This window comes from Malaya genurostris, chromosome 3 (assembly GCF_030247185.1).
Source record: "Malaya genurostris strain Urasoe2022 chromosome 3, Malgen_1.1, whole genome shotgun sequence".
NCBI classification, from domain to species: Eukaryota; Metazoa; Arthropoda; class Insecta; order Diptera; family Culicidae; genus Malaya; species Malaya genurostris.
The window spans coordinates 218,500,063-218,524,549 of record NC_080572.1 but is presented as its reverse complement, the minus strand read 5'-3'; the positions used below and the strand labels follow the sequence as shown (position 1 = coordinate 218,524,549).

Here is a 24,487-nt window from a genome sequence, read left to right as displayed (position 1 = left end):
AACGTTGTGCGGGTTCACCGACTTGGGTATCACATCCATATTCAGCCGCTCCATCTCCTCCAACGATCGCTTCGAGTAGTGGGCCTACGTCGGATCCGGGCGGAGCATCGCGCCTTCGCCCTTATGGTATACAACTTCCGGCAGGCATTTTGTACTAAAAATTTTTCCGTTCACGGCCAGTCCGGAACGAAAGAAGAGCGGCTTTGACAAGTGATGTATTTTTTTACTCGATTAATCAAAATAATCGATTAAAAGGCAAAAGTAATCGATTAACGACATTACCACTAATCGAGCTAATCGATTAATAGCAATCAATTAATCGAGATTCAATGCAATAAGACGAATAATGTTGTTTACATCCAGTTTTATAAAGAGTTGGATGCAATTCAATTCGCAAAAGACAATAACAATGTGCACTATGTGGAGCACGAGAACATTAAGTACAACATTCCAGTATATATGGAAGATAGTGCTATAGAAGTGCGTGTGCATGATCTTCCCTCGAGCGTCGCCGATTCATATATTCGCAAAACGGGAGCGGGTCATATCGCCGAAAGCCATTTCGCCGAAAGCCATTTCGCCGAAAGTCGTTTCGCCGAATGCCATTTCGCCGAAAGTCCGAAAGGTCATTTCGCCAAAAATCGTTTCGCCGAAAGGGTCATTTCGCCGAAAGGGTCATTTAGCCGAAAGGGTCATTTTGCTGAGAGGGTCATTTCGTCGAAAGGGTCATATATCCTTCATGTCTTCTATAAAACTGATGTGGCGCAGCCACATAGCCGAAGCCAAGATGGCTCGGCGGCATAAAACCGCCGACCCGCCGTCGGAAGCGGCGGCCTCTTGCATACAAACCTGTAACCGCCTCGTTTGCCCGGTCTACTCAAAGCTAGGTTTCTTTGCTTTAGTTAGGTCCGAACGAGCGGTAGCGAGGTTGAACAGCACATGAACCAAAACGATGTGGCGTAGCCGCATTAGACATTTTTTTTCATTTTCACTTAATAAACGGAAAATACCGCCTACATTTGCCTGGTAGATACACATATGCAATTGCTTTGATGCTTACTAGCTAATAGTCAACAAGTTTTCTAGGGAACTATTCTCTGAGGTCAATGAATCAATCTTTATTCAAGAAGTGCAATGGTAGGTCAACAAAACGGGTGTTAACGCTATCATCTTTCATTTGTCTTTCATTTAAATCAATTCTAATTACGATTTCAAGACGATTTCAGGATTCGGTGAAATGACCCTTTCGGCGAAATGGCATTCGGCGAAGTGACCCATTCGGCGAAATGTCATTCGGCGAAATAACCCTTTCGGCGAAATGACCCTGATCCTCGCAAAACTATGTCCCAATACGGAGAGATTCTCTCTGTTGAAGAAGAACAGTGGAAGATTTTTTTCCCCGGTATTCTAAATGGCGTACGTTTATTACGCATACACTTGATTTTCGGTCAAGATACAAGAATTTCGTGCAAATCACTTGTTACCTATGACAATGAGATGGCCACATGTCAATATTGCCAAAAAGCTGTTCACTACGGTAAGCCATGTGATAAACTGGACATGGAGACAACCACACCAAAGGACAACGGTGCTTCCTTCACACCAACCCCAGTACACCTGTGACAGCCACCAACAACAATGAAGCATCCCCTTCAACGAATCCAACATCATCCTTTATAGAACAAAGTACACCAGCTGCAGTTAACAACTTACCCTCCAACCAACCAGCAATTGCAACCAATGTACAACAAGGTGCATCTACAGCAACTAGCAACGAAAAGAAGACGGAAATCGACAGCAATACCATCGATGCGGCAATGGGTGACGAGACGAACCACGAACGAAGTGCCCCTCAATCCTCGCAGGAGGGAAATGGAAGCTCCTCTCCCCCTAGAAAAAGGGTGACAACGAGATCCAACTCAAAAAAAATTTAAAAAATAGGTTCAATCGGCTACGTAAAGCTTGTACGCAAATAGACCTGAATAAAAAATATCTTTTAAATAAAAAAAAGGACTCTTTTAGTGTACAAATCAGAAATCGACGCAGCTTTCACTCTGACAGGCTCCCTCTGTTTTGCTGTAAGTACGTTTCCTACTTTGGTCAGAAAAAAGCTCATCACAGCTTCTCGCGCTCACTCTGTCTGCAGCCTAAGACTAAATGTTGATATCATGAGAGTTCCAGTTTCATCTGGCATAATTCAAGGAAATACGAATTTCAATTTAAATAAAGTTTTTTTTATCCATTCTGTCCACCGTTACAATGTTCAAAAATTTTTCTATCCGTTTGATCATAGATTTAATTGAATTTTCTAAACATTTCAACCACATTTTCTCATATGTTTGCTTGCTGTATGATACACTAATGGTAAAGATTTGATCACACAGAGAAAAATATTGTAAAAATAAAATAAATCAGTTTTTATTCAACGAGTTTTTTTTATTGAAATAGTGACAAAAGAAAATCTCGGTTGATATTGCATATATTGCTACTTGAAACTACAAAACAAGAAGCTTATTTTTTCTCAGTGGATTAGTTTGCTTCAATTAATATTTCGAAAGAAATAACAAATATTTCACTTATGCGTTCCTGTCAATTCCTTGCCAAACAATTTAACAGTAAATTTAATTTGAAAAATTAGTTTGTAATGAACGAACTCTAGTTTAAGTTACTTATTTTTAGCGGTTTAAATTTACAAACTTTTTAGTTGAAATAAATGAGTTTAAATTTAACTATTTCTAATAACGCTTTTGTTTGTTATAATCACATATTTTGGTTTGGTTTTAAGAATGAAATGATATCTTCTATTTTCTTTAAATTACCTTGCAAAATTTTTGATGCTATTTTATTTTAAATTATGCTCGTATTCAAATTCTTAAAAAAAATTTCGCATTGAAGCCCGGATATTTTGATTAGTTTCCAATGTTTCAGTCCGGTCAAAATATCTCCATCAAATAAATATTTTGTAAAAAAAATGTGTTATTTAATGTCATGCAATTTTTAAGAATATTATAAATTCTCAATACATACGCTTGGATTGTTTAAAACCCATTAAGGAATGAAAGAAGTATATCAAATTTATTTTCAAAACGCGCATAATCTTTTTTCGCGAGATAAAAAATGCTATTTATTCACGCGAAAAAAAAATTGCTCTAAAGAAATAAATTTAATATTGTCATTTTTTTTCATTTGACTAGACAAAAATTTTGATTCAAATCAAACAGAGAACATTGTTGATGAGGTAGAAAAAAATGCGGGTGGGTAATGTCAGAGACATAACTGGATGTCGTGAATACGAAAACAACTGACATGTTCCTTAACACTTCCGAATATCAATTAGTTGATCAATTGTATGGGTTATGCAAGCATTCCCCTTTTCCACATTTTTTGCAAAAACAAAGGCATCACTTGATTTCGATTACTGTGAATTTCACACAGCGAAAAGTGCACAAATCTAACCAAACTGTTCTAGATTTGCACTAAACTGAGGATATTTACCTTCGATTTGCGAACAACAAATCCTAATAGTTCTTTAGAAAACTTTTAGAGCCATTAGAACGGCTGATTTTGTGTAATGCTTTCTACCAATGCAAATGACTGGCAGCTGTGACGTAATCGCTCTTGCCGAAAGTGAAACTAGCTTTGCAAACGACACAAAATACACCTGTTCGCAGTGGCGATAGAATCCAAACTGATCCAATTTTTGTTGAGAGGTTTCTTTTTACGTGATTTCGTTTGTAGCTTTTTCACTAACGGCTATAAAAATAGCAGCATACAGAATTTGAATGTCGATTATTTCATATCGGATTTGCATAATTTATTGAAAGACACTATCAATATGCTCTAGGGATTCGTTTCTAGCATTCAGAAGGGTCAAATTGTGGAACTCACTGCGATATTAAGCACTGTTCGGAACATTTTCCTTGAACGATTTGTTGTACAGCAGCAGATATTTTGTTCTCTTCCGCTAGAACGCGTTATGATTGGCTGGTGTTGACATGGGTGAAATGAGACAGGTTTTTCAATAGTGTACTATTGAAATACATCAATGCTTTTTCTATACACGCTTAAGTTGAAAATTTTCGATTCTATTGGTAGTTAGATTTTATAAATCCTTTCACAGATCTCTGAGCTATGAGCTTTAAAAATACGAGAAAGCAAACGCGCCCTATGAATTATCCTCTTTGATACTCGTTTATACCAAACATTTCAGAAAAGTTTTATTTTGAATTATTTGAGATTATGTCATACAACTGAATATTTTATCATATTTTTGTGATCATATTTCCCATGGCATGTAGCAAAAATTATGTTGATGCGTTAGATACAACAAGAGATATTCACAATCAAAACCTTATCTCTCTCAGAGGGTAAATTTTGAAAAGGCACCCCATAGAAAAGTAAGTCGTATTCACGACAAAATCGATCATAACAGTCTTGCTCTTCAGCTTCCTTTAAAGCTTCTTGTCGCTCAGAGTTGTCGGCCGTCTAAAACCGGCGGGGTGCCGTTCTTTTAAAGCAAACATTTCTGAACGGAGTTGCTTCACTGTTTTTGCCATCACAGTTAGAATTCGACTAACAGAGCTGTCAATTTTTGTCTGTTGACTCATGAAATACTATGATTGATGCTGCCTGGGTAGCTTCGTCAGTTCGGGTGATGTTAAACACGTGAAAAATTGACAATTTTTGTTCATTTTTTTTAAATGCAATCGTTAGGCTAGACCAGCTCTGTCATAACCAGCCACAGTATGATCGTTCTAATTACTGTATCCTAATCAACTAAACGTCTCCATCCCGATGACCTCCACCAGCAAAGTACACCATTAAAATCCTAGCAAAACTCCGAGTTATTGAGCTTTCCCAAAACACTTCGGAGAACTCATGCCGGTTTCAGAACATTATCGGGTACCTAGTCATTCTGTTATCTGACGTGTAATGGTGGATCCACATTTCAATAACAGTTACCAATCGAAGTCAAAAGTACACACCATTCCACATCAGCATGGCCAAATACGTGAAAGCCATATTGCATATTTTTTTCATCTGCAAAATCTTGCCCAAAATATCGCTGTGATAAAAAGACGAAGAGCCACACTACGGATGATAATTCTTTCCTTCTTGCGAAATATTTGAATCTTCAGCACACGAGATGTTGTCCAACGATGAATACCGGAAGGTACGCGATTTTTTCTTACTTAGCACTATAACAAACACGTAAACAAATACAAAAATAGTGTGAAAACGACTGTATCGCACTGAATGTTTTTTACATTTAATCCTTTTGCAATTGCAGTACAATTGGCCGATCAAGAAGATTATATTCGAATGAAAAACTCGAACTCGTTCGAGATGCAGAACTAGATCGAACTCAAAATTCAGAATAGGGTTGACAGTTCTTCTAGCGAACCCTCTACGTTCGAATTATTACACTTTTCACTTAGAAGAATGGAAGTTATGTAAAAATATTATCGCGAGCAAGCGGTTGATATTCAAGTGATGGTTTTTTCAAGCTTTCTCTATATTATTTCCGTCAGTAAAAAAACAACAAATGTTGCCATTAAAATTTGATTTTCGCTCTTTGTTTTTCTATCCATTTCTAGTTCTAGCGTTATAACATTTTACTTTTTCTTTATTACCTAACAGTAGCACTTGTATATGTGTTGTTTATTGACTTGGGTTCATGTTATAAATTAATTTGCTTGAAAGAGGAAGGATATATTCAAGTGTAAATGTACGTAATAAACTTGCATGTTGCCATTTTTTGTAGAGCCTATCACTAATACGTTTAATTCCGGTATGTTCTGTTACTATCTTATCTTGGGTAAATCTTTCTAATCGAAACATCTCGCTGGGGTTCGACAAAGTACCAAAAATGTTTGCTCCTAAATTGATTATTTACTTGCTTATAGCTGTTTGTAGAATTTTGAACTGAAGAACAAAGGCCGAACAATTTTCTCGAATACACATTCATCTATCACAGAATCTGTATACAATAAACGGAAGCTCATCTACTATTTTAAATGAGTAATTTTGATTACGATCTCTAGTGTGTAAAAGACATTGTATATGCTACTATGAAAAATTGCATCCAAAGGGGTAATCGTTATTGGATAAAGGCACGATTCTACTTAGTCTCCTGTAGGTTACACCAGTCGAATGTTACAGTATGTATCAGATGTTCTAGTGCTAGTGCGATTCGATTCGTGTTTATTGATTGTAAGAATACAAATATATTTTTCGAATGTTCACAGTTTCAGTAAATGCTGCAAAATTATTCTTCGAAATTTAACAACAAAAATAGGCTGCCATACATGTGGTCAAAGTTAGCTCAGCACCTTTTGCTGAATGACTCTAATTGATAATTCAAGGAAATAACGCGAATATCAAAATAATAACAAGAAAATAAAATTAAAAACATATGCTGCTCGCAATTTCTTCCCACTATTGTATCGTAAAGTAGTTGTATATCCATCTAAATTAGATCATTCTCTTTTTACACTAAACAAGAAACTATAAGAATGGTAATATTTTCTCGTGATTTTTTGTTTTCACAAATTTGCGCTCACATTCAAACTGAATCCTGTTCGCCACAATCGTTGGTGGTTGGTTGAAACTCAATAGCTCGGCCCTGTGCGTCAAACACATCGCAGAAGGTGAGCTTATATTTTCACCAGTTCGACATAATTCGCCGGCAGCATTCCGGTGAGGCCCGTTCGCTCGACTCGACCCGTCATCCAGCCGGAATCGATAGAGTTCACTTCAATGATCAGATCGCCCTCGGTGAAGCCAACCTCATCGCTGTCCTGTGCTTCATAATCGTACAGAGCTCTGTACACGCGCTGCGAAGAGAAGAAGAATACGAAGAAATGTCAAATGAGTAATAGGTAATGGTTCAAACAAATTTATTTTTATGAGATATTTGAATTTAACGTTTTGGGCGAGACATTACAGTGCTAAACTACAATCGGTTTCTCGAAATATCGACGAACGTACGACGTGTTCAACGGTAGAAATTACGGTACTTTTCCGTAATCCGGGAGCAGGAAAAAAAACCTCACACGGTTTGCTTTGACACAAGCGTTGCCCAAACTTAGCTTCCGCTGATTTCTAACTAATGTAAATGTACTTTACTAGGATGAATGTGCCTAACTAAGGTAAATGTTCCTAATGGAACCTAAGGTAAATACATCTAACTTTAGGTAGACCGGTCAAACGAGGCGGTAAGAGATTTGTATGCAAGTAGCCACCGCTTTCGACTGGCCATTGGACGACTCAAACTGTGTCACCTCGGTATCTCTGTGCCACCTAGCGGTTGCCTAGTCCTTGCAATGAAAATAAAATTTTAATTAAAAATATTGCGGCTTCGTAACGGGGATCCCGATTTAGCTAAACCAAAGGAACTAGCATTTAAAAGACTGGGCAAATGGGTGGATTACCGGGCAAATGGGTGGTTTACTTGCGAGAGGCCACCGCTCCCGACGGCGGGTCGTAAATGTACCCTATCAGGGTAGTTACAGTTGAAACCAGTGGAAGCAAGATTAGTACAGAACCTGCATCAGGTTCAACCACTCTGTGTTGGGCATATTTTTTTCTTGCGCCCGGATAACGGAAAAGTACCGAAATTACTACGTACTTTTGAGTCACCTTTCATTCGCACTTTCGATTGTTCTCAGGAAACAAATAGAACAACCACTGATCAACCTGTTTTACTTGGTATTAAGTTCCTGCATGCAGCCCCTATTCTGCGTGAAAAGTACTTAAAATTAGATAATTTTTTGGCGGTTTGTTCAAACTATCTTGAATCCATGGTGCATCTCTATCATTAAGTTACCCTGGAGATGCAGAAAAATTACAACTCAGAAGCATATCGACCAATGAAACAAAGTACCGTGCATAGTACTGTGTCCGGAGGACCGAGGGTCATACATCATTCAAATCAGTTTGTCAAGATCGCAAAATATCTGTGTATTCATGTGTGTATGTATGATTTTTGTTCACTTACTTTTCTCGAAGAAGGATGAGCCGATTTTAATGAACTTAGATTCAAATGAAAGATTTTGCGGTCCCATACAACAATACTGAATTTTATTCGGATCGGACTTCATATTTCGGAATAACAAGATGGTTATTGCAAAAAAAAAACTGAAAATATGTGCACTCACTTCTCTCGAAGATGACTGGAACAAAGCTTAAAATTGTCACGCACTATCAATGAAAGAATCCAATCAAACAGCCTCATATACATTATTTTACGGTCTCATTATTAAATGGCCGACACCAAAACAACCGAAGAGAGACGAAGCATTTTCATTTCTTATAGAAAAAAGAGAGAGTATAATTGCCAATGTCACTCTATCCTCTATGACAAGATGAAACCAAACTAACGGTTGCAGGGAGAATCAGCAGAATTTCAATGCTCATTCTTTCGTCGATATATTGAAAATCTTCGACGCTTGGCTATAAAGAGTGTCTAAAATATGATGAATATAAGTATTTACATCTCAGATCCTCTTCGGAAACCAAAACTACTACAGATTCGAGTACCGACAGGTAAAAATCATTGTGAATCGTTTTCTGTCATTATCGATTCTCAAAGCTTCGGTTGAATATCGACACTGTACAGTATGCGATACGAGTGAAATCCGAAAGAGACTGAAAGGCAAATGAAAAAAAGAACACAATTTTTAAACAACTGTTCCGTTCATGTCGTCGACTGGACATGGATTTCGTTCTCATAGTTTGCAAGCAAAGCTGAGAGTGACATTAATTTCTCGTCATTTTCGATTATTTTGACTTTTTTTACCTGGAGCTGTTAGCGGAATATATTCAATAGTTGCACTATTTATGTACCATTTAATTCCACTATTTTACTGTCACGTTATTACACTTTCACAAAGTCACTATACTTTAATGAAGCATAACAAACGTTACAATACAGATACGCGTATTTCGGTATGTTTAACAAACTGTTTGACAAACTTATAAAACCGATACACTGAAGAAGGATGTAAATAACATTCCGAAATACGCGTATCTGTATTGTAACGTTTGTTATGCTTCATTAAAGTATAGTGACTTTGTGAAAGTGTAATAACGTGACAGTGAAATAGTGGAATTAAATGGTACATAAATATTGCAATTATTGACTATTTTGAGTTAATGAAAATGACTTTTATCAGCTCTGGACTGGACCGCTGCATAAAATAGAGCCAGATAAAAATGGCCTCAAATCTCATATAAAAATCTTAATGTTTATTAAGATCCGACTTCCGTTTGCGGAGCTGCAGGATAATGAGCGCAAAAAAATCAATTGCAATCGCGGATTGTTCAAAACTGGCTAGTAAAACCTTCTAGTATATAGATCTTTTTGATTGATGACCAAACAAACTCATTTCGGCAATACCGATTCCCGGCTCCGAAGGTGCCGGAAATAGTAATTATAAACTTCGATTTTGAGCTTACTTCAATTTATCGGATATTGTTGACACGATTTTTACAAACTTAGGCACAAATGACAGGTTCTATGGCCTCATAGGGTGCTATGAAAATTTATCTAGATACGACTCTCGGTTCCAGAACTATAGGATGATAAGAACAAAAAAAATTTCAAGAGTGTTTTATTCATAAGTTACCATGCAGAATAAAGCGGAATCTACAAAACTGGTAAGCAAGTTTTTTTTAGATCTAGCTAATTGGTGGTTGCTCAACCCATTTCGGCATTTTCGGTTCCCTGTGTCGAGAGTACCGGAAATAGTGACGAAATACTTCAAAATGGAACTTACTTCGGGTGATCGAAGACGGTTAGACTAATTTTCGCAAACTTAGATTCAAAGATCTTGTGATACCATAGATGGGAATGAAATTTTATTCGAATCCGACTACTGTTGAAATTTGAAAAACTGTCATTTAAGGTGACTGAGGAACTGGGCTGAAAACTGTTCTAATGTATAGGTCTTGCTAGTCGATGCCTAAATGAACCGGCTTTTGAGATACCGATCTCCGGTCTTCTCTTCAGAAAGCACTCGAAATAGTTATCTAAAAAACACATGATACTAGAATTTACTTCTATTTCTCAAGGACAGTTAAACCGCTTCAAACTTTGATAAAAATCCAAGATTTTTTTTGCTCCGCCCCTTGATTCCGGATCCGTCTTACGGTTCCGGAATTATAGGGTGAAGAGTGCTAAAAAGGTCAAGCCTCAAACGATCTTTTACATTGATCCAGGTCGGGACTCGAACATACAACACCTGGTTTGTCCAGCACCATATGCATTGAACCACAACGCTTAAGTTCACCACATTGTGGGTTTTTAGATTGAATTTATCCTTCAAATTTCTAAATACTGTCTGATCCATAAACAAAGTTAATTTCGGACTGTAAGTAATTGAGAATTGTTTTCAAACATCTAACGTTCTTCCGGGTTTGGGAAAGACATTTCTACCTCTAAACTTTTAGGTATAGTTTGTAAATAAATCGTCATTCCTAGATTAGTATTTGACCAGTAAAGAAAAAACAATGACATTCACCGGAACAAGGCAAAAGCTATACTTTTCATAACCGCCAGAGTGTCCCATATAGACAGAAAATCTCACAGAACATAGGACAGTCGTACAAATATCTGCTACCCTATCTACAAAGCTTGGCAGCGGAGTACCGATAGTAACATAGTTTACGTGATACTGACTGGCAGCAAATATGCAATGCGACGGCAAGTATAAAACCAAACTGTTGGCACGTTCAGTTGCAGTTCACAGGCAAAAAGAATCACCATGTGGCCCCTACTGTTACTACTTTCTCTGTCGAGTGAGCTCACTAACGGATTAGTCGAAAATACTCCGAGGTCAATTTTGTGCAGTAAGAAATGTATGTCGCTAAATTTTTCAATTTTAATAACACTCAATTATTTCAGGAGCATGCAATCAGGATGAAGTAATCAGTGAAGTAGTGCCCTGCTGCGAACCTACATGCGAAAACGACTGCTCTTTGGCAAACTGTCCCAAACAAGTGATACACATGCAGACATGCATCTGTCGGCCGGACTATGTGCGGCATCTAGGTAGCTGTATTCCCAGATCCGCTTGCCCGCCGATCGAGCAACACATATGTAAGCTTCATAGGATAGTGTGACAGTCGCGGAAAGCTACAGTTTTCCCTTTATTTTGATTACAGCATCTTGCTCGATCCACGAAGAACTGTTACCCACACCACCATGCTGCGAAGCAACGTGTTCAAACAATTGTACCGATATCATCTGCCGTACCACATTGATTCACAGACCAACGTGCGTTTGTGAGCGAGGTTACGTACGGAACGAAGGACGCTGTATTACACCGGATCATTGTCCAACTTGTGGTCCATACGCCCGGTACAGCCACTGCACCCCATGTTGTGAGTCAACATGCACCATGGACTGCTCACAAATACTCTGCCTGACGCCGTGTTCCGGTAAGCCTAGATGCCTCTGTCAACCCGGTTACGTGAAACATAACGGGGCTTGCATCAGGAAAGAAATGTGTCCTCGTGATAGTAACAGTATTGAATCACGAGAACACTTGACCGAAAAGATCGTGGAAAGTCCCTATCATCCTGGTGAAGACATACCGTATTACTATTTTTCGAACCCAAACCAAGAATTCTAACAACTTAGTATGTGACAGTGAATGTAATCTTACCACTTTGCCCATCGGCTTCGTAACCGGTGTTGATGTTGGAGCACCAAATTGCTGAGGCGGTTGAATGTATTGTGACTGTTGCTGCTGTTGTTGTTGTTGAAGTTGCGAATGTCTAATATTGTTTTGCTGCTGCTGCTGTTGTTGTTGTTGTTGCTGTTGGTACAACTGCTGCTGTTGCTGCTGGTGATGCTGATGAGCTGCTTGCTGGTGATAAATGGCATTTTGCTGTTGTTGCTGTTGTGTTTCCGTCGTGACCGAGCCATAATAGCCATTTACCGGGTCGATATCGTTAACGGATCCGATTCGTCGATTGTTGTTTGCGTTCACTGCAATTGCATAGTGTACAGTTAAACTCATTGTAAATATACATCTGTATCATATTGTTAATGAAGCTTTAGTAAATAAGATTAGATTTAAGTTGTTATCTAGATGTTTCGATCGAGTAAACTCAAAACCAATATGAACATGTCTTTTGATAATTTTTTCGAATCCAGTAAATTGGTTACACGAATCTAATCGTTTGATGATTTGTTTGACAGTAAAGAATGATGTTTGGGATGGGAACAATTATTTTTCGATATTTTATAAGTCTCAATCCATGACTTGAGGTGTCAATAAAATTAGAAGAAGCGAATACCACAGACTTTCCGAAGCACTATTCGTTGCATTCTAGTTAAGACAACTCTCGAAAATACACATGAATATAGTCGATATTTCAATCCTATTGATAAATAACAAAGCCACGCAAGCATTCGTCATCACGAATACGAATACTCTGATTCGCATAAATAAACTTCCCGGGAAGAGCACAGAATTTTACAATTCCGATAGATTTTAGCCAACCTGGACAAACATAAATTGTAAATAAATACATAAACAATAATAATAAAAGTAGAAATCGTTAAGGTTCTACATGAAATATTAGGAAAACATCAATTGTTGAAAATCGCAAAGGCAGTTTTTTTTCTGCTACTGCTAGATGAATCTTCAAGAAAAAAAAATGAAAATGAACAAAAAAAAACTGACATTTCTCTTTTGAATCTCCGCTCAACGACAGTGAATGAAATTGCTTTTGTATTTTGCAACAAAGGGTGTTTTTTCCTAAAGTTATAAATACCCCTTAAGGTAGAGAAAAGATGATTGATTCTACACATCCTAGTCCGATGTTTTCTAACGGCATTTACTTGTATCAGTAATTAAACGGATAACAGACTGAAAAAATACTATTATATGGAATGAAATGAAAATTTTCGATAAATTTTCAACAGTGACTTGAAATACGTAGCGTTCGTACAACATTGAACATGTGCGGAGGTTTTGTTCAATTAGGTTGTGTTTTAGATTTGTATTTCCTAATCAGCGTAGTTTAAGGGGAGCTTCTCCTGTAAAATGGAGTTTTCGCTAATCTAGAAACTTTATGTAGTTGTCATTTGGAGATTACATCCAACATAAACCGCTAAGCAGACAAAAAGTTATTACTACCATAAAATACAATTTTATCTATTGAACCTAAGGGCAACGTTCTTACTGATGTGCCGTTCATATAGTTATTTTTCTTTATTAGAGACTGCTACAGTGTTATTTCGTGTAAAAATATCGAGCTATCTCTGGGATATGATTGCTCAAAGTGGACTAGCTATTTTTGAAGAGGTAAATGGCATGCGTTGTAGAACCTCAGGAGTTGATTTCGGGTGAAACAATGATCAATATTTTGTTTGTTAGTGAGTCCAAACAAATTTGACAATTTGAATTTTGCAAATTTTATTTTTGTGTAAATCACTATTTTCAAAAAACAAAAACGTCACTACATGAGAACTCAAAAAAAAATCAAAAACATGTGACATTCTTTGTTCCATGATTAACTTTTGAAGTTATATAATGCACACCATTTGGCTCTGCGAAAATAGTATGCCCTATTTGGAGCAATAATATCTTAGAAATTACTTAATATTTTAACATAAAAATAACACTTTAGCAGTCTTTAATAGAAAATAATAACTACATGAAGTCAGTTCGTGCTCGTATCTCATACGACACAGTCGTAAATTGTTTACGGTCGAGACGACAGAAACAAAGACAATACAGTGTAGTGAACAATAGAGTGTACGAAATGGGCAAATACGATTTAACAAAACCTGAAACTTGGCCTACAAGACCAAATTCAATCTGTATAGATTTCAAGCGCTACAAAGTTAGAACAGCAGCAAATGAAATTAAAATCTTACTAAAAGAACGAGTACATCTAGACGTTAATGATGTAAGTGAGATTCAATTCAACAAGGCGTCCAACTGTGTGTACATTATGTTCAAACGTGAAAGAGATGCAATTGCATTCGCTTCGGTTAACAACGAGGTGCACAGTGTTGATCATGACAATATTAAACATAAAATCATGATAATATTAAACATAAACGTTAGGGAAAACATGTCGCAGTACGGTGAAATTCTTACCATCGAAAGGGTAGTACGGCAGAATTTTTCCCCGGTATCCGGAATGGCGTGCGAGTGGTACGTATGCAACTACGTAAGGCAATTCCATCCTGCATCGTTTGTGGTTAAGATGGGATACATCCGTGTAAAACGCTGATTACCTATGAAAATCAGCTGATTACATGTCAGTTTTGTGAACAACCTGCACACTACGGTAAACCTTGCACTGAAACTGTGAAAAGGACATCTTCAACCAAAGACAAGGTCAACCGTTTAACACATCAAAGTTTAAATAAAATTGCTCAAAGTAATGAATAGGCATCGTTTTGTCAACAGTGAACTAGAAACCAAGTTTTTCCTTTACTAACAAAACCGATCAGCTGGAAGCTGTATACGCAAGAGTGCTAGTACGAATGTGAATCACCTCCCTTGTATAGATTCATCAAAGTTCTAGCCATGTTGAACGAACAACCGAGAGATGTCAACATATCATTGATCTCCTTGATAAAAATTCCAGTTCTCCCAACTTTTCATAATTCCGTCCAGTTGAAAAGTATCACACAATTTTGTTTATTTCGTTTTTGTCAACTTGACTTGTGATCTTTGAGATAAAGCGAAGCCGATTTATCTTATTTTAGTGTAATTATTTCACCATGTTTTTCCTACTAGGATTTCGTTGAAACTCCATTTCTTGGGGAAGTGACAGTCTCATTACTATCCAGTGGGAGGCTATTGGTTCACTATTCGTCCCATCGCAATTGTTGATGTTGTTGGAATCATCGTTGTAGCGTTTTTCTGTCTAGTTTTTGTTTCGTTGTACATTATTAGCAGTTGATGATTTGTTTGATGGGACTTTTCGATTGTTGTTCACGGGTCAAGATTGGTTTTCGTAATTTTCTCACGAGGCTTGCCATAATGAACGGTTTGCTGACAGTATTGACACATGACTCACTGGTTTTCGTAGGTGACTAGCGATTCACATTCACGTAAGCGAAAGTTTGATGTTTTCGCGATAGTTACTCAGCTTAGTATGAAGATTCTTTTTAAATAACAAATCGTGTTCCAAATCTTACCGTAAAGACACAAAAAAGTCAAGTTTTTGTTTGCATAAAAACGTATGGTTCAAGTTTCCTAAACCATATGAGATAGAGAGTTTATGTATTCGACAAAGTTGTCGAATTAAAGTTTAGCTAAAACATTGTCGAAGACACCAAAAACCTTTTTTAGACCTTTTGTGTCTTTACAGTGAGTTTTGGTACATGACTTGAAAAAAATAATAATACTAAACTGAGTAACTATCGCGAAGACATCTCACATCAACCGTTATATGTTAGCATAAAAAAAGAAAGTGCAATCGTAGTACGCCCACTAGCAGCAGTGGTGCTAGATATATTGTTTTCGGACCTAGTGCCGGTTTTTCTTCAAAACTTTCTCTACAAATGTCGGATTATTTTGCTGTCTTCAAAGGTTTTCTTCCTCATTAAATTCAATATGCAAAAAACACATGTACATATTTTTAGAGTCTATAGGGTGATCTTCAGGCGATTTTTTTTTGTAAAAAGTTTGTTTTTCCCCATACCGAATCCAATAGAAAACTTTAATCCTCGGCGTGCATAGTTCTTATGAGACCCAAAAGGATCACGAAAAGTTCGGTGGAGCTGAAATTTAAATTTTTCCCACCCTAATACGCACGACACGCACACCGCTCAGAACATCGGGAAAAAAATTATTCCAACGTTTTCTTTTTATGGAAAGAATCTCTCTGTATTGAGACTAACCTATTTCAATAAATTTCTTTCCAGTTTCTAGTCGAGAATCTCCTCTTGGAGAAAATTTTATATTTTTTTGTAACGAAGGTCGAAAACGTCAGCGTTTGAAACCAATAACGATTGACCTGATTTTTTTGAATGGAAATATATGTTAATTGTGAATAATAGGTTTGTGATACTTTGTTCAAAGTAGTTTCGAAAGCTATACACTTTTTCATCTTTCACCATTTCATAAGTACCGCGTCTAAAGAACTGTTCATCTTTTGAAGCAATTCAGTCGTGAAACCATTGTTCCACATTTTCATTACTAGTGAAGTCCTGCTCAGCAAGTGCACCAGATATCGATGAAAACCGATGATATCCGGCAGGGGTCAAGTGTGAGGAGTAATACGGGTGAAGTAAAAGTTCCCGTCTGAGTTAAGAAATTTTGTTTTTGGCCGATTTTACTGTCTGTGCGGAGGCGTTGCTGATCTGTAAAGCTGACTTTCTCATGTATTGTGAAGCATTCCGGTTGTTTTTCGCGTAATGCTTGAGTCAATTCCATCATTTGCTGTCGATAGCGATTAATATTCACAATTTCCCTTGGTTTTAGATGGTCTTAGTACAAGACACCCTTTTGATCCCATCGTTTTCTTTCCAAAGCGATTCGATTTAGCAGTTCATGGTTGGTTAAGGTGGACCCATGATTTGAATTTTTTTTTGATTTTCAAAATAAACTCATCGTCATGATCAGTTTTTGTTTTATCACGAGAAAAGGCCATCATTCAGCTCACGAGAACTTATTTTTCCACCATATTGATTTTTTCCATGTCATGAAGACGATCAAAATTGACTTGGCGACTAACATTCAACCTCTCCGCCATTTGTTTTTGAGATTGGGCATTATCTTCGTTCAACAATTCATGCAGTTTGGCATCTTCAAGTTTTTTGGATTGACCTTTGTGTTCTTTGTTTTTAACACTGAAATTTTCATTCAAAGACAAAACAGCTGTTTTTTTAATGTGATATAACAGCGAAAAATGACGCAATAGTTTTAATGTCAGTAAATTGGTGATTCGCGATCGAGAAAAAGGTATTTCGTTTCGGAATATTGCTAAAAACAAACTCAGTTTTAACTGTGCAACATAAAGCAAACTTCTCCGGGCAAAGACGTTATGACTGCTTGTGCTGCAAAAATATGAAGATGTCCCTTTTGAATATTGGCACGGGAACTAACCACATTTTTCGGTATAACAACAATCCAAAGAATACCACGGAAAAAAATTACCGCCTAGTTCAAATCAAACCTCACAATGCTCAAATGATCTCTGCAATTCCTTGCTTTGAATACGATGAAAAAATTGTAGGGTTATGTTGGCGATAATGTGAACAAGACATCAGTAACTAACAAAGATATTTTATTTAATATTGCGCAAGTCATACAAATTCCTAAAGTTTTCATGCCGGCTCAGTTTTGTTGTATAAATACATTTTTAATACAGAAAAAAGCTTACCCCCTACCGTTTAATATCGAAGAAAATAACAAAACTTATTTGGTCTGATTTATTTAGTCCAGTACTGTACTTATGTGGATTAAAATAGCTTTTACTAAAGTAGCTCCGCGTTATTTTTTGTTAAAAATTATCAATATTTGGGCACTGTAGGCAACCGTACAAAGGATAACCCGAGGGATTTTTCGAACTATTGATGTTGCACAAAGTAACCATTATTTTCGATAGATGATTAACTGTTTTTTGGTAGATGATTAAGTTTTTTGTAAATGGTCTATAGAATTTCAAAGTAAATAATAAATTCAAAGTTCAACGACCGATTCCACTGACCATTTAAAGGCATTATCTTTCATCACTAAAACGTACCAACACCGTTTGTATTGCTAAAAGTATGAATGTTGTTTCACACTCTTTGAAACTACATCTTTTGTCTTCGAAACGACAACAATGTGCGGTATAGTTTAGAATAAATAGTCACAAACACGCAAACCCGTTCAAACAATGCAATGTCTGCTCTGAGAATCCGTTCAAGGGATAATGGAAAATCTTTGAGTAATAGAAAATCTTTCACTACCGCAGAATCAATTTTCTTCCTCAAAAATTTCGTAGAATTTATTACACTGCATTAAGAAACCTTTAAGACAGATCAGAAAAGCTACCTTCGCGTATCATAAAAATGACTGGTTTCCAAGAAGTCTGGGTTGTCTTTTAGATTAGCCCTTCAGTGACTGTACATTCTATACAGTTTTACTGTACGGGAAAGCTATAGACGAGACTGTTCATTCAAGTTTATTGGCACAAAGAAGTAGCGCAAAAGCATTGAAGTGTAGGTACTTTCATTCATGCCTCCTCTCGTATGTGCATATTTGATGTTTATTTGCATATTTTTACGAAGAAATTTCAAAGTGCTTAGAAAAAAAGATACAGACAGACCGCTCATACTGCACCTGATACTCGTTGGCAGCGGCCGCTTCAATAGATGCTATGTCTCGAATAATATATACCCTAGCTTTCTGTTTTTTTTTTTCGGGGAAACCCGAACACTTTATAAGGGATGAGCGTGAGAAATTTTGTTTCTACGATTGAACACGTACCCGTCTATTCCGGTTGTAAAACAATGTTACTCTTGTCTCAGGTGAAATTGTCTGGAACGCTGGCGGTTAAAACGTGGTCTAAAGAATGTAAGCTACCCTTCAATGTACAACCAGATTATTATTTAAAAAATGGCTTTTGGGTGGAGCACTTATCATTAGCGGAAGTGACTTATCCCAACCGGGTAGAAACACAAATGTTGCAACCGGAAATTGATTCTCTAACAATATTTAGCAAGTGAGTGCTCCAGTTGAAGTAGTAAATAATCGAAACACAGCATAACACAAAACAAGGATTATAAAAACTTCAAATTGAGTCCGTATATTTCGAGTGTTTAACATTTCTTTATCGATGGTTTGACAAATATTATCCACAGACTGCTGAATATTTACAGACATAGTCACTTACAGTCTGTTGCATAAAATAGTATAGTAGAATTGAAGATATTCCATTTTACTTTTCTGTTCGAGATTGTCTGATTGGTCGGATTGATCCAATTTTTTTTCGGTGCGAAAGAGGTGACTACGATCGATGCTTCTCGGGACAACACTGAAGTGAATACGCAATTGTGTCGTAAGCGGTGCGGTAAAATTTCATTTTCAATCGAATAATATAAGATGAAAATGAAATTTATGGCCGCTGACCGTCAGCGTATCCCTACTAAATCATTTGACTTTTGCTGCCATTTTCAAGTGAAGCTCCCAGAATTCATCGTCAGTTGAATAATTGTACCTAGTCATTTGAAGTTTTGCTTGCTCAGTTTCAAGTGCCAAGTAGTATAGCTGCTTCATTGTCTTCGCTCTTGGTAGTAAGCAGAATCGAACGAATAGAATTATAAATGGAGTAAAGTTTTAAAAATGAAAACTGAAGGAGGAAACAATTAATTTATGTGTATTCTGTGATTGATATTTCAGTTATCTGATTAGTCTTTCATCTATTATCTTGAACCAATTCGAATGTTTACATGAACCTCATTTGAAGGCTGCTCTCACACTTTTGAAAGAGATATTTTGTTATTTCAAGAGATCAACTGACGGTAATTAAACTGAGCCTCGATTGAAGAGAAACGAGTGATGAACTGAATGCTGTTCGTTCGGGCCGTCAGTAAACATTGTGCCTGTCAAAGAGTGAAGTTTACTGCAGTGAAGAGATTATCAATGTGTTCCACATTCAGTTTCAATTGAATTGAATGAAGTTTTACTGCACTGGTCGTAAGTTGCGTATTCACCTCAGTGTTGTCTCGAGAAACATCGATCGTAGTCACCTCAGTCGCACCGAAAATAAGGGAAATTGTCACCATTTCGAGACTTTTATTAAAAGAGTTGTCTTCTGACAATAAATTAACATAATTAGAGGCATACTTTGAACGAGATTTTGCGCGTATTGTCCTGAAAACGACACAACATATTCTTCTGAAAAGACCCATTTGAGACCTTTTTAGGCATGTCTTTCATTCGAAATCGATTTTTGCAGAGTACTTAAAAATTTCAAATTATTTGCTACGACATATTCTAACCATTATTTAAATAATTTTGAAGCACCTTCGCGCGAAGTAAACCTCATTTTTTTTCAAAAACAGATCACACATAACTTTTTCGTACTTTTAGGAAGTCATCGACATTTCGTTCGGTACGCTAGTAAAGACATGATACTTCGGTGCGATACAAGTGTTTTACAAACAGCATTAATTTTATGTCTGCTTAGCGGTTTATGTTCAACCGTGAGGTGGCGAAACGTTAATTATAAACTTATTTCTCCCCTCTAAAATGATTCATCAACTTACTCGCAAACTGTTTTGACCTTTGTATGTATTTCGCTACAGTCATTTCGGAACTTTTATAGTGCGAGTACAAAAAAACTGTTACAATGAACGGCGGCATACGTACTACTCATTTTGGGAAAATGTTGAGATCGAATTAAAAACAATAATCAGCTGATTTGTTAAGGTGAAGCATAAAGGAAAATAGAAGTAAAAAAAACCACTACCGATCACGAGTCTCAATCATGACCATGCTTCAATGTAACCGTCCGATTAGAGCTCAAATTGTATCACAGCAAGTAAGCAGTGAAACTTGCGAAGGAATAAAGACCTCTCTTTCTCAATTAACCAAATTTCGAACACTTTCTCTTTGGAATGTTTAACCATTTAACCAAAATGAGTCAAGTCAAGTGGTGACGCCAGTACAGAATTCATACACCTTCAAATCCAAAAAAATGTGGAAAACCTTGAATTACCCCATGCTGCACAGATTTCTAAAATCGATCACAGACTGGCAATGAACCCCAAAAAAGTCTTCAATGTGCTACGGAAAACTGAAAGAAAATGAATATCCGACAGAGCGGTTGGAAGTAGCGAGACCTTTTTTTGCTCACCAAAATGATACCGAGAACGATTTTACACAGTTTTTTGGATTATTGAAAAAATGACCTGACATCCTTGATCCCATCATGTTTGGAGGAAAATCCTGGAGATCTATAAATAAACCATCTCGAGATTTCTAGAACACGTTTAAGAATCGGGTGACTGTATGTGTGTTCAAATGAAAAGGTATCGTGGTCCCATACGGAATTCCTGAATTTAATCCGGATTCGACTTCCGGTTCCGGAGTTATAGGATAAAGTGTGTTCAATATTGTACACCATCACTTAAACCGATGAAACAAAAACTGGTCTCAAAACTACACAAATCGATAGACATTATCAGTAGGCTAAAACTAAACAAACCGATTCTGGCTATCCTGGTTCCCGATATAAGTCCGGAAGTACCGGAAATAGTGGTCATATATACCAAAATGGATCTCACTCACTTTTCTCAGCGATGGTTTGACCGATTTCCACAAACTTAGATTCAAATGAAAGGTGTTCTGGTCCTATACGGAATTCCTGAATTTAATCCGGATCCGACTTCCGGTTCCGGAATTATTGGGTAAAGTGTGTTCAATATTGTAGTGTTTGGAAAATGTAATAAATTCAAATATTACCACTGAAAATAATCATTCTACACCGATATTATCCGTCAAATCAATGATAATTATTATCGGCCAGTTTAAGTCGAAACTCGTTTACGTTCGGCACGACAGTAAAGACGTTGCACTTCGGTGCAAATAAAAAATGTGTTCTGTAAGTAGCAGAAACTTTATGTCTGCCTAGCGGTTTATGTTGAGCTGCTAGGTTACATAACAGTTCAACATAAACTGTTATGTACTGACGAGTCGAAGACGAAACATAAAGTATAGAATTATTATCACTCGAAGAGAGCATGAAAAAAATCTTATTCCGTTCAATACCACTATAGTGATGTTCCATAAACCTTCCACGTGATAATAAAATGATAATCATTCAAAACCATTCTCACGATTATAAGCTATTTTCACTGAACATGATGATATTCAGTGAGGTAAGTGGTGGTACGGTAATGTCGTTAATAAAAACAGCAAGTAATATTGTCATACATGCTGCCATTAATATCAATTATAATGACAATAAAAACAATAGTTAAAACCGAATCATAACGCATGTTTCATGTAGCTGATTCAAAAATATTAGGCGACTTAGATTAAATATCACACACAGAAGTAACAGAAACATAGGATTTACCAGCCCCAATTCAAACACGCCATTCAGACACTGCGCCTGTAGTGTACCGGAGACAAGCAAAATCCTGCGCTTCTGTTACTTCTATGAATCAAATTCATACTAAATAGAGTTTTGCTGGGCTCAATCGAAACAATGTATGGGATTGAATCTTACAGTTGGAATTAAAACAAAATCTTCTGGCTCTGTAATCAATTTTTAGAATGTAATTTATTTTGCTGTTTTCGCATTACATCGTTGTGTATTGGAAACTCTAAAAATAGCATTATCTGAATATCATCACGTTCTAGGTAAAATCACTGCATGGCTATAGTTATGAGAATGATCATTTATAATTTGCTAATACTCAGTAGCGATATTTGATTATTTGATAAATTCGCAGCAGGGTGATTTTCGTCATGATGATCAGTGTTTATTATGTGAATAATAATCACGTCGGTGTCGGTGCTGTTTATTGATAGATAATGCCAACACTGTTCTCAAAAACATGAACCGATCAAACTGCTCTGAACTAAAATACCAAGAAGAAAATGGAGGAAACCAATAATATGATTAATAAGTAGATGACAAATAAGAAAAAGGTAACGGATATTACTGTACAAGCTCTTATGGATGACGTGAAGCGGAAGTGTCGAGACTTTCTCCGAAGAAACTTCTATAATTTATCCAATATATGCAAACATAGCTCAGTACTTGTATGAAACCGCCCTGCAAATTTAGTTGTTATTCGAGATGTAAATAAACTGTGTTGCAATGATTTCGAGCTCTTCTTTTGATTTTTATCAATGCATGTAACGGATTTATTTCTTCTATTTTTCTGACTGCTGTTTTGAAACAATATGAAATTATATGAACATTTTCGTTAGTGCGCTTTCTGTACCAGGTGTCACATCACATACTCATACTTATATTCATACTAAGTTTATAGATATAAACAAGGATGGCCTTTATCGTATCAAAGAACGCTCACTGGCAACTCTTCAACGATTGAATCAGTGCCATCAAAGAGAGACGGATATCATCGTAACAACAAAAACCCGACATGGCTCATTTAACATAGAATCGACACCAGTGCGAGAGCGAATTTCTCTCGATGACATTTCTGGGAACCAAAGGTTAGCATGCTGCTGTGGGGATCCTCTCTGAAGCAATAAACGGTCGCTTATTCTCGTTTCGCGATCCGATTCTATGCAGGCAGTTGATAATTGCGATAGAATCATTTTACTATTGCCGTTTCTTCCAACTATGTGCATATAACCTTTGTATAATTTGTGTCTATGAAAATGTCTGTGAATGCTCCACACAAGGGTTTTGAAATATTGCAACCTAGTACGAGAATCATCAAGTTGAATCATCGATTCGATTTTCTGCAATAATTGTCAACTTGCGATTCTCTCTTGGGAAATTCCACACAGCAACGATCATTATCAGACTGTAAATTTTTTTTAAAGGCGTAAAATACTCAGAGTATGAAGTGGAGCGAAGAAATGTAGCAACATTCTCTCACGATTCATGCATTGAGAGACTCGAGTTCTTGTAGCATCTTCTACTGGATTGAAAATGTTGTATACAATATAGATAGCAATATAGCAGCTTCTGTCAAATTTTCTGCAATCACCAACACTGGATATAAATATTGATTAAGAAATTTTCTCAAAATGATTTTATTTTTAATGTTAAGAAGTGAGTTACCTTGAGCTAGTTTAAACTTTTTATGAACAAAACATACTGGAAGGGAATAGCAGCAATGAAAATTTGCGAAAAAACGTCATCTTCAACTTAGTGATCTCGGCCATTCAAACAAGTTCAAGGCGACTCACGCCATAACAACAAAAACAAAATTGTTTAAAAACAGTGAGAACTCGATTTATCCTTCAATGTTGTATTGAGATCGCAATCATTCCTGACATTATTCCGTATTGTGTAGTGAATATCATATTCATGTTGATTCGAATTCATTTCCGAATTTCCACGCATCGATTTTTTTTTAAATTGGTTAGAGTAAAATCTCCGTTCGAAGAAATTTTCTAAAAGATGCCGCATAGGATTTCTGACAGAAAAGTGTGACGGACTGAACATACATTACCCAGCCAAGTGGATGTACAGTTGATATTATTCAAAATGACAAATTCTTGTTTATTTGAAATTTGTGCTCCAGGCGGATCGTGACAGAATCATTGCCTATGTTTTTACTCAACTTCAATGGCTCTAACAAAGAGTTGTTTTCAAATAACGTTTTTGGTTGAGTGATGACATCTGATCCGTAAAGTTGGTAACTACTCAAAACATTTCATTTGAAATGTTGGCAGTTTCTTAAGTTTTTTATTGGATTACTTAAAGTTACACTAGTTTTTCAAGGAATAAAAATGATCCAAGACTAAGAAAACAATATACAATAGAAAGACCGAGATACGAGCAATGCAGGTGCGGAAATGTGATTCAG

At 36.7% G+C, this 24,487-nt stretch overlaps 2 protein-coding genes across 4 annotated transcripts in view; one reads left to right on the top strand and one right to left on the bottom strand.

The window, feature by feature from the left end:
- Positions 1-5,548: 5,548 nt before the first annotated feature.
- Positions 5,549-24,487, bottom strand: part of LOC131439139 (LIM and SH3 domain protein Lasp) — a 116,837-nt gene continuing 97,898 nt past the window's right edge. For all 3 annotated transcript variants that reach the window (XM_058609805.1, XM_058609802.1, XM_058609804.1), the window contains 2 exons: positions 11,670-11,995; positions 5,549-6,836 (listed from right to left, as the gene is read on the bottom strand). In XM_058609805.1, coding sequence (XP_058465788.1) covers positions 6,657-6,836; positions 11,670-11,995 — 506 coding nt within the window. In that variant the 3' untranslated portion in view covers positions 5,549-6,656. The remainder of the gene's footprint in view (positions 6,837-11,669; positions 11,996-24,487) is intronic.
- On the top strand, positions 10,758-11,993 carry LOC131439140 (keratin-associated protein 9-1-like). The gene is made up of 3 exons (XM_058609806.1): positions 10,758-10,851; positions 10,907-11,101; positions 11,167-11,993. Exons 1-3 carry the CDS (start codon positions 10,767-10,769, stop codon positions 11,634-11,636), a joined length of 750 nt encoding a protein of 249 aa, XP_058465789.1. The 5' UTR covers positions 10,758-10,766; the 3' UTR covers positions 11,637-11,993.

What these genes read in the sequence shown, in the direction of transcription:
- LOC131439140 (XM_058609806.1), top strand. Translation starts at nt 10,767, where the DNA reads ATGTGGCCCCTACTGTTACTACTTTCTCTGTCGAGTGAGCTCACTAAC. An exon ending in TCCGAGGTCAATTTTGTGCA is followed by an intron (nt 10,852 to 10,906) that starts GTAAGAAATGTA and finishes CAATTATTTCAG; the next exon opens with GAGCATGCAATCAGGATGAA. An exon ending in GCCGATCGAGCAACACATAT is followed by an intron (nt 11,102 to 11,166) that starts GTAAGCTTCATA and finishes TTTTGATTACAG; the next exon opens with CATCTTGCTCGATCCACGAA.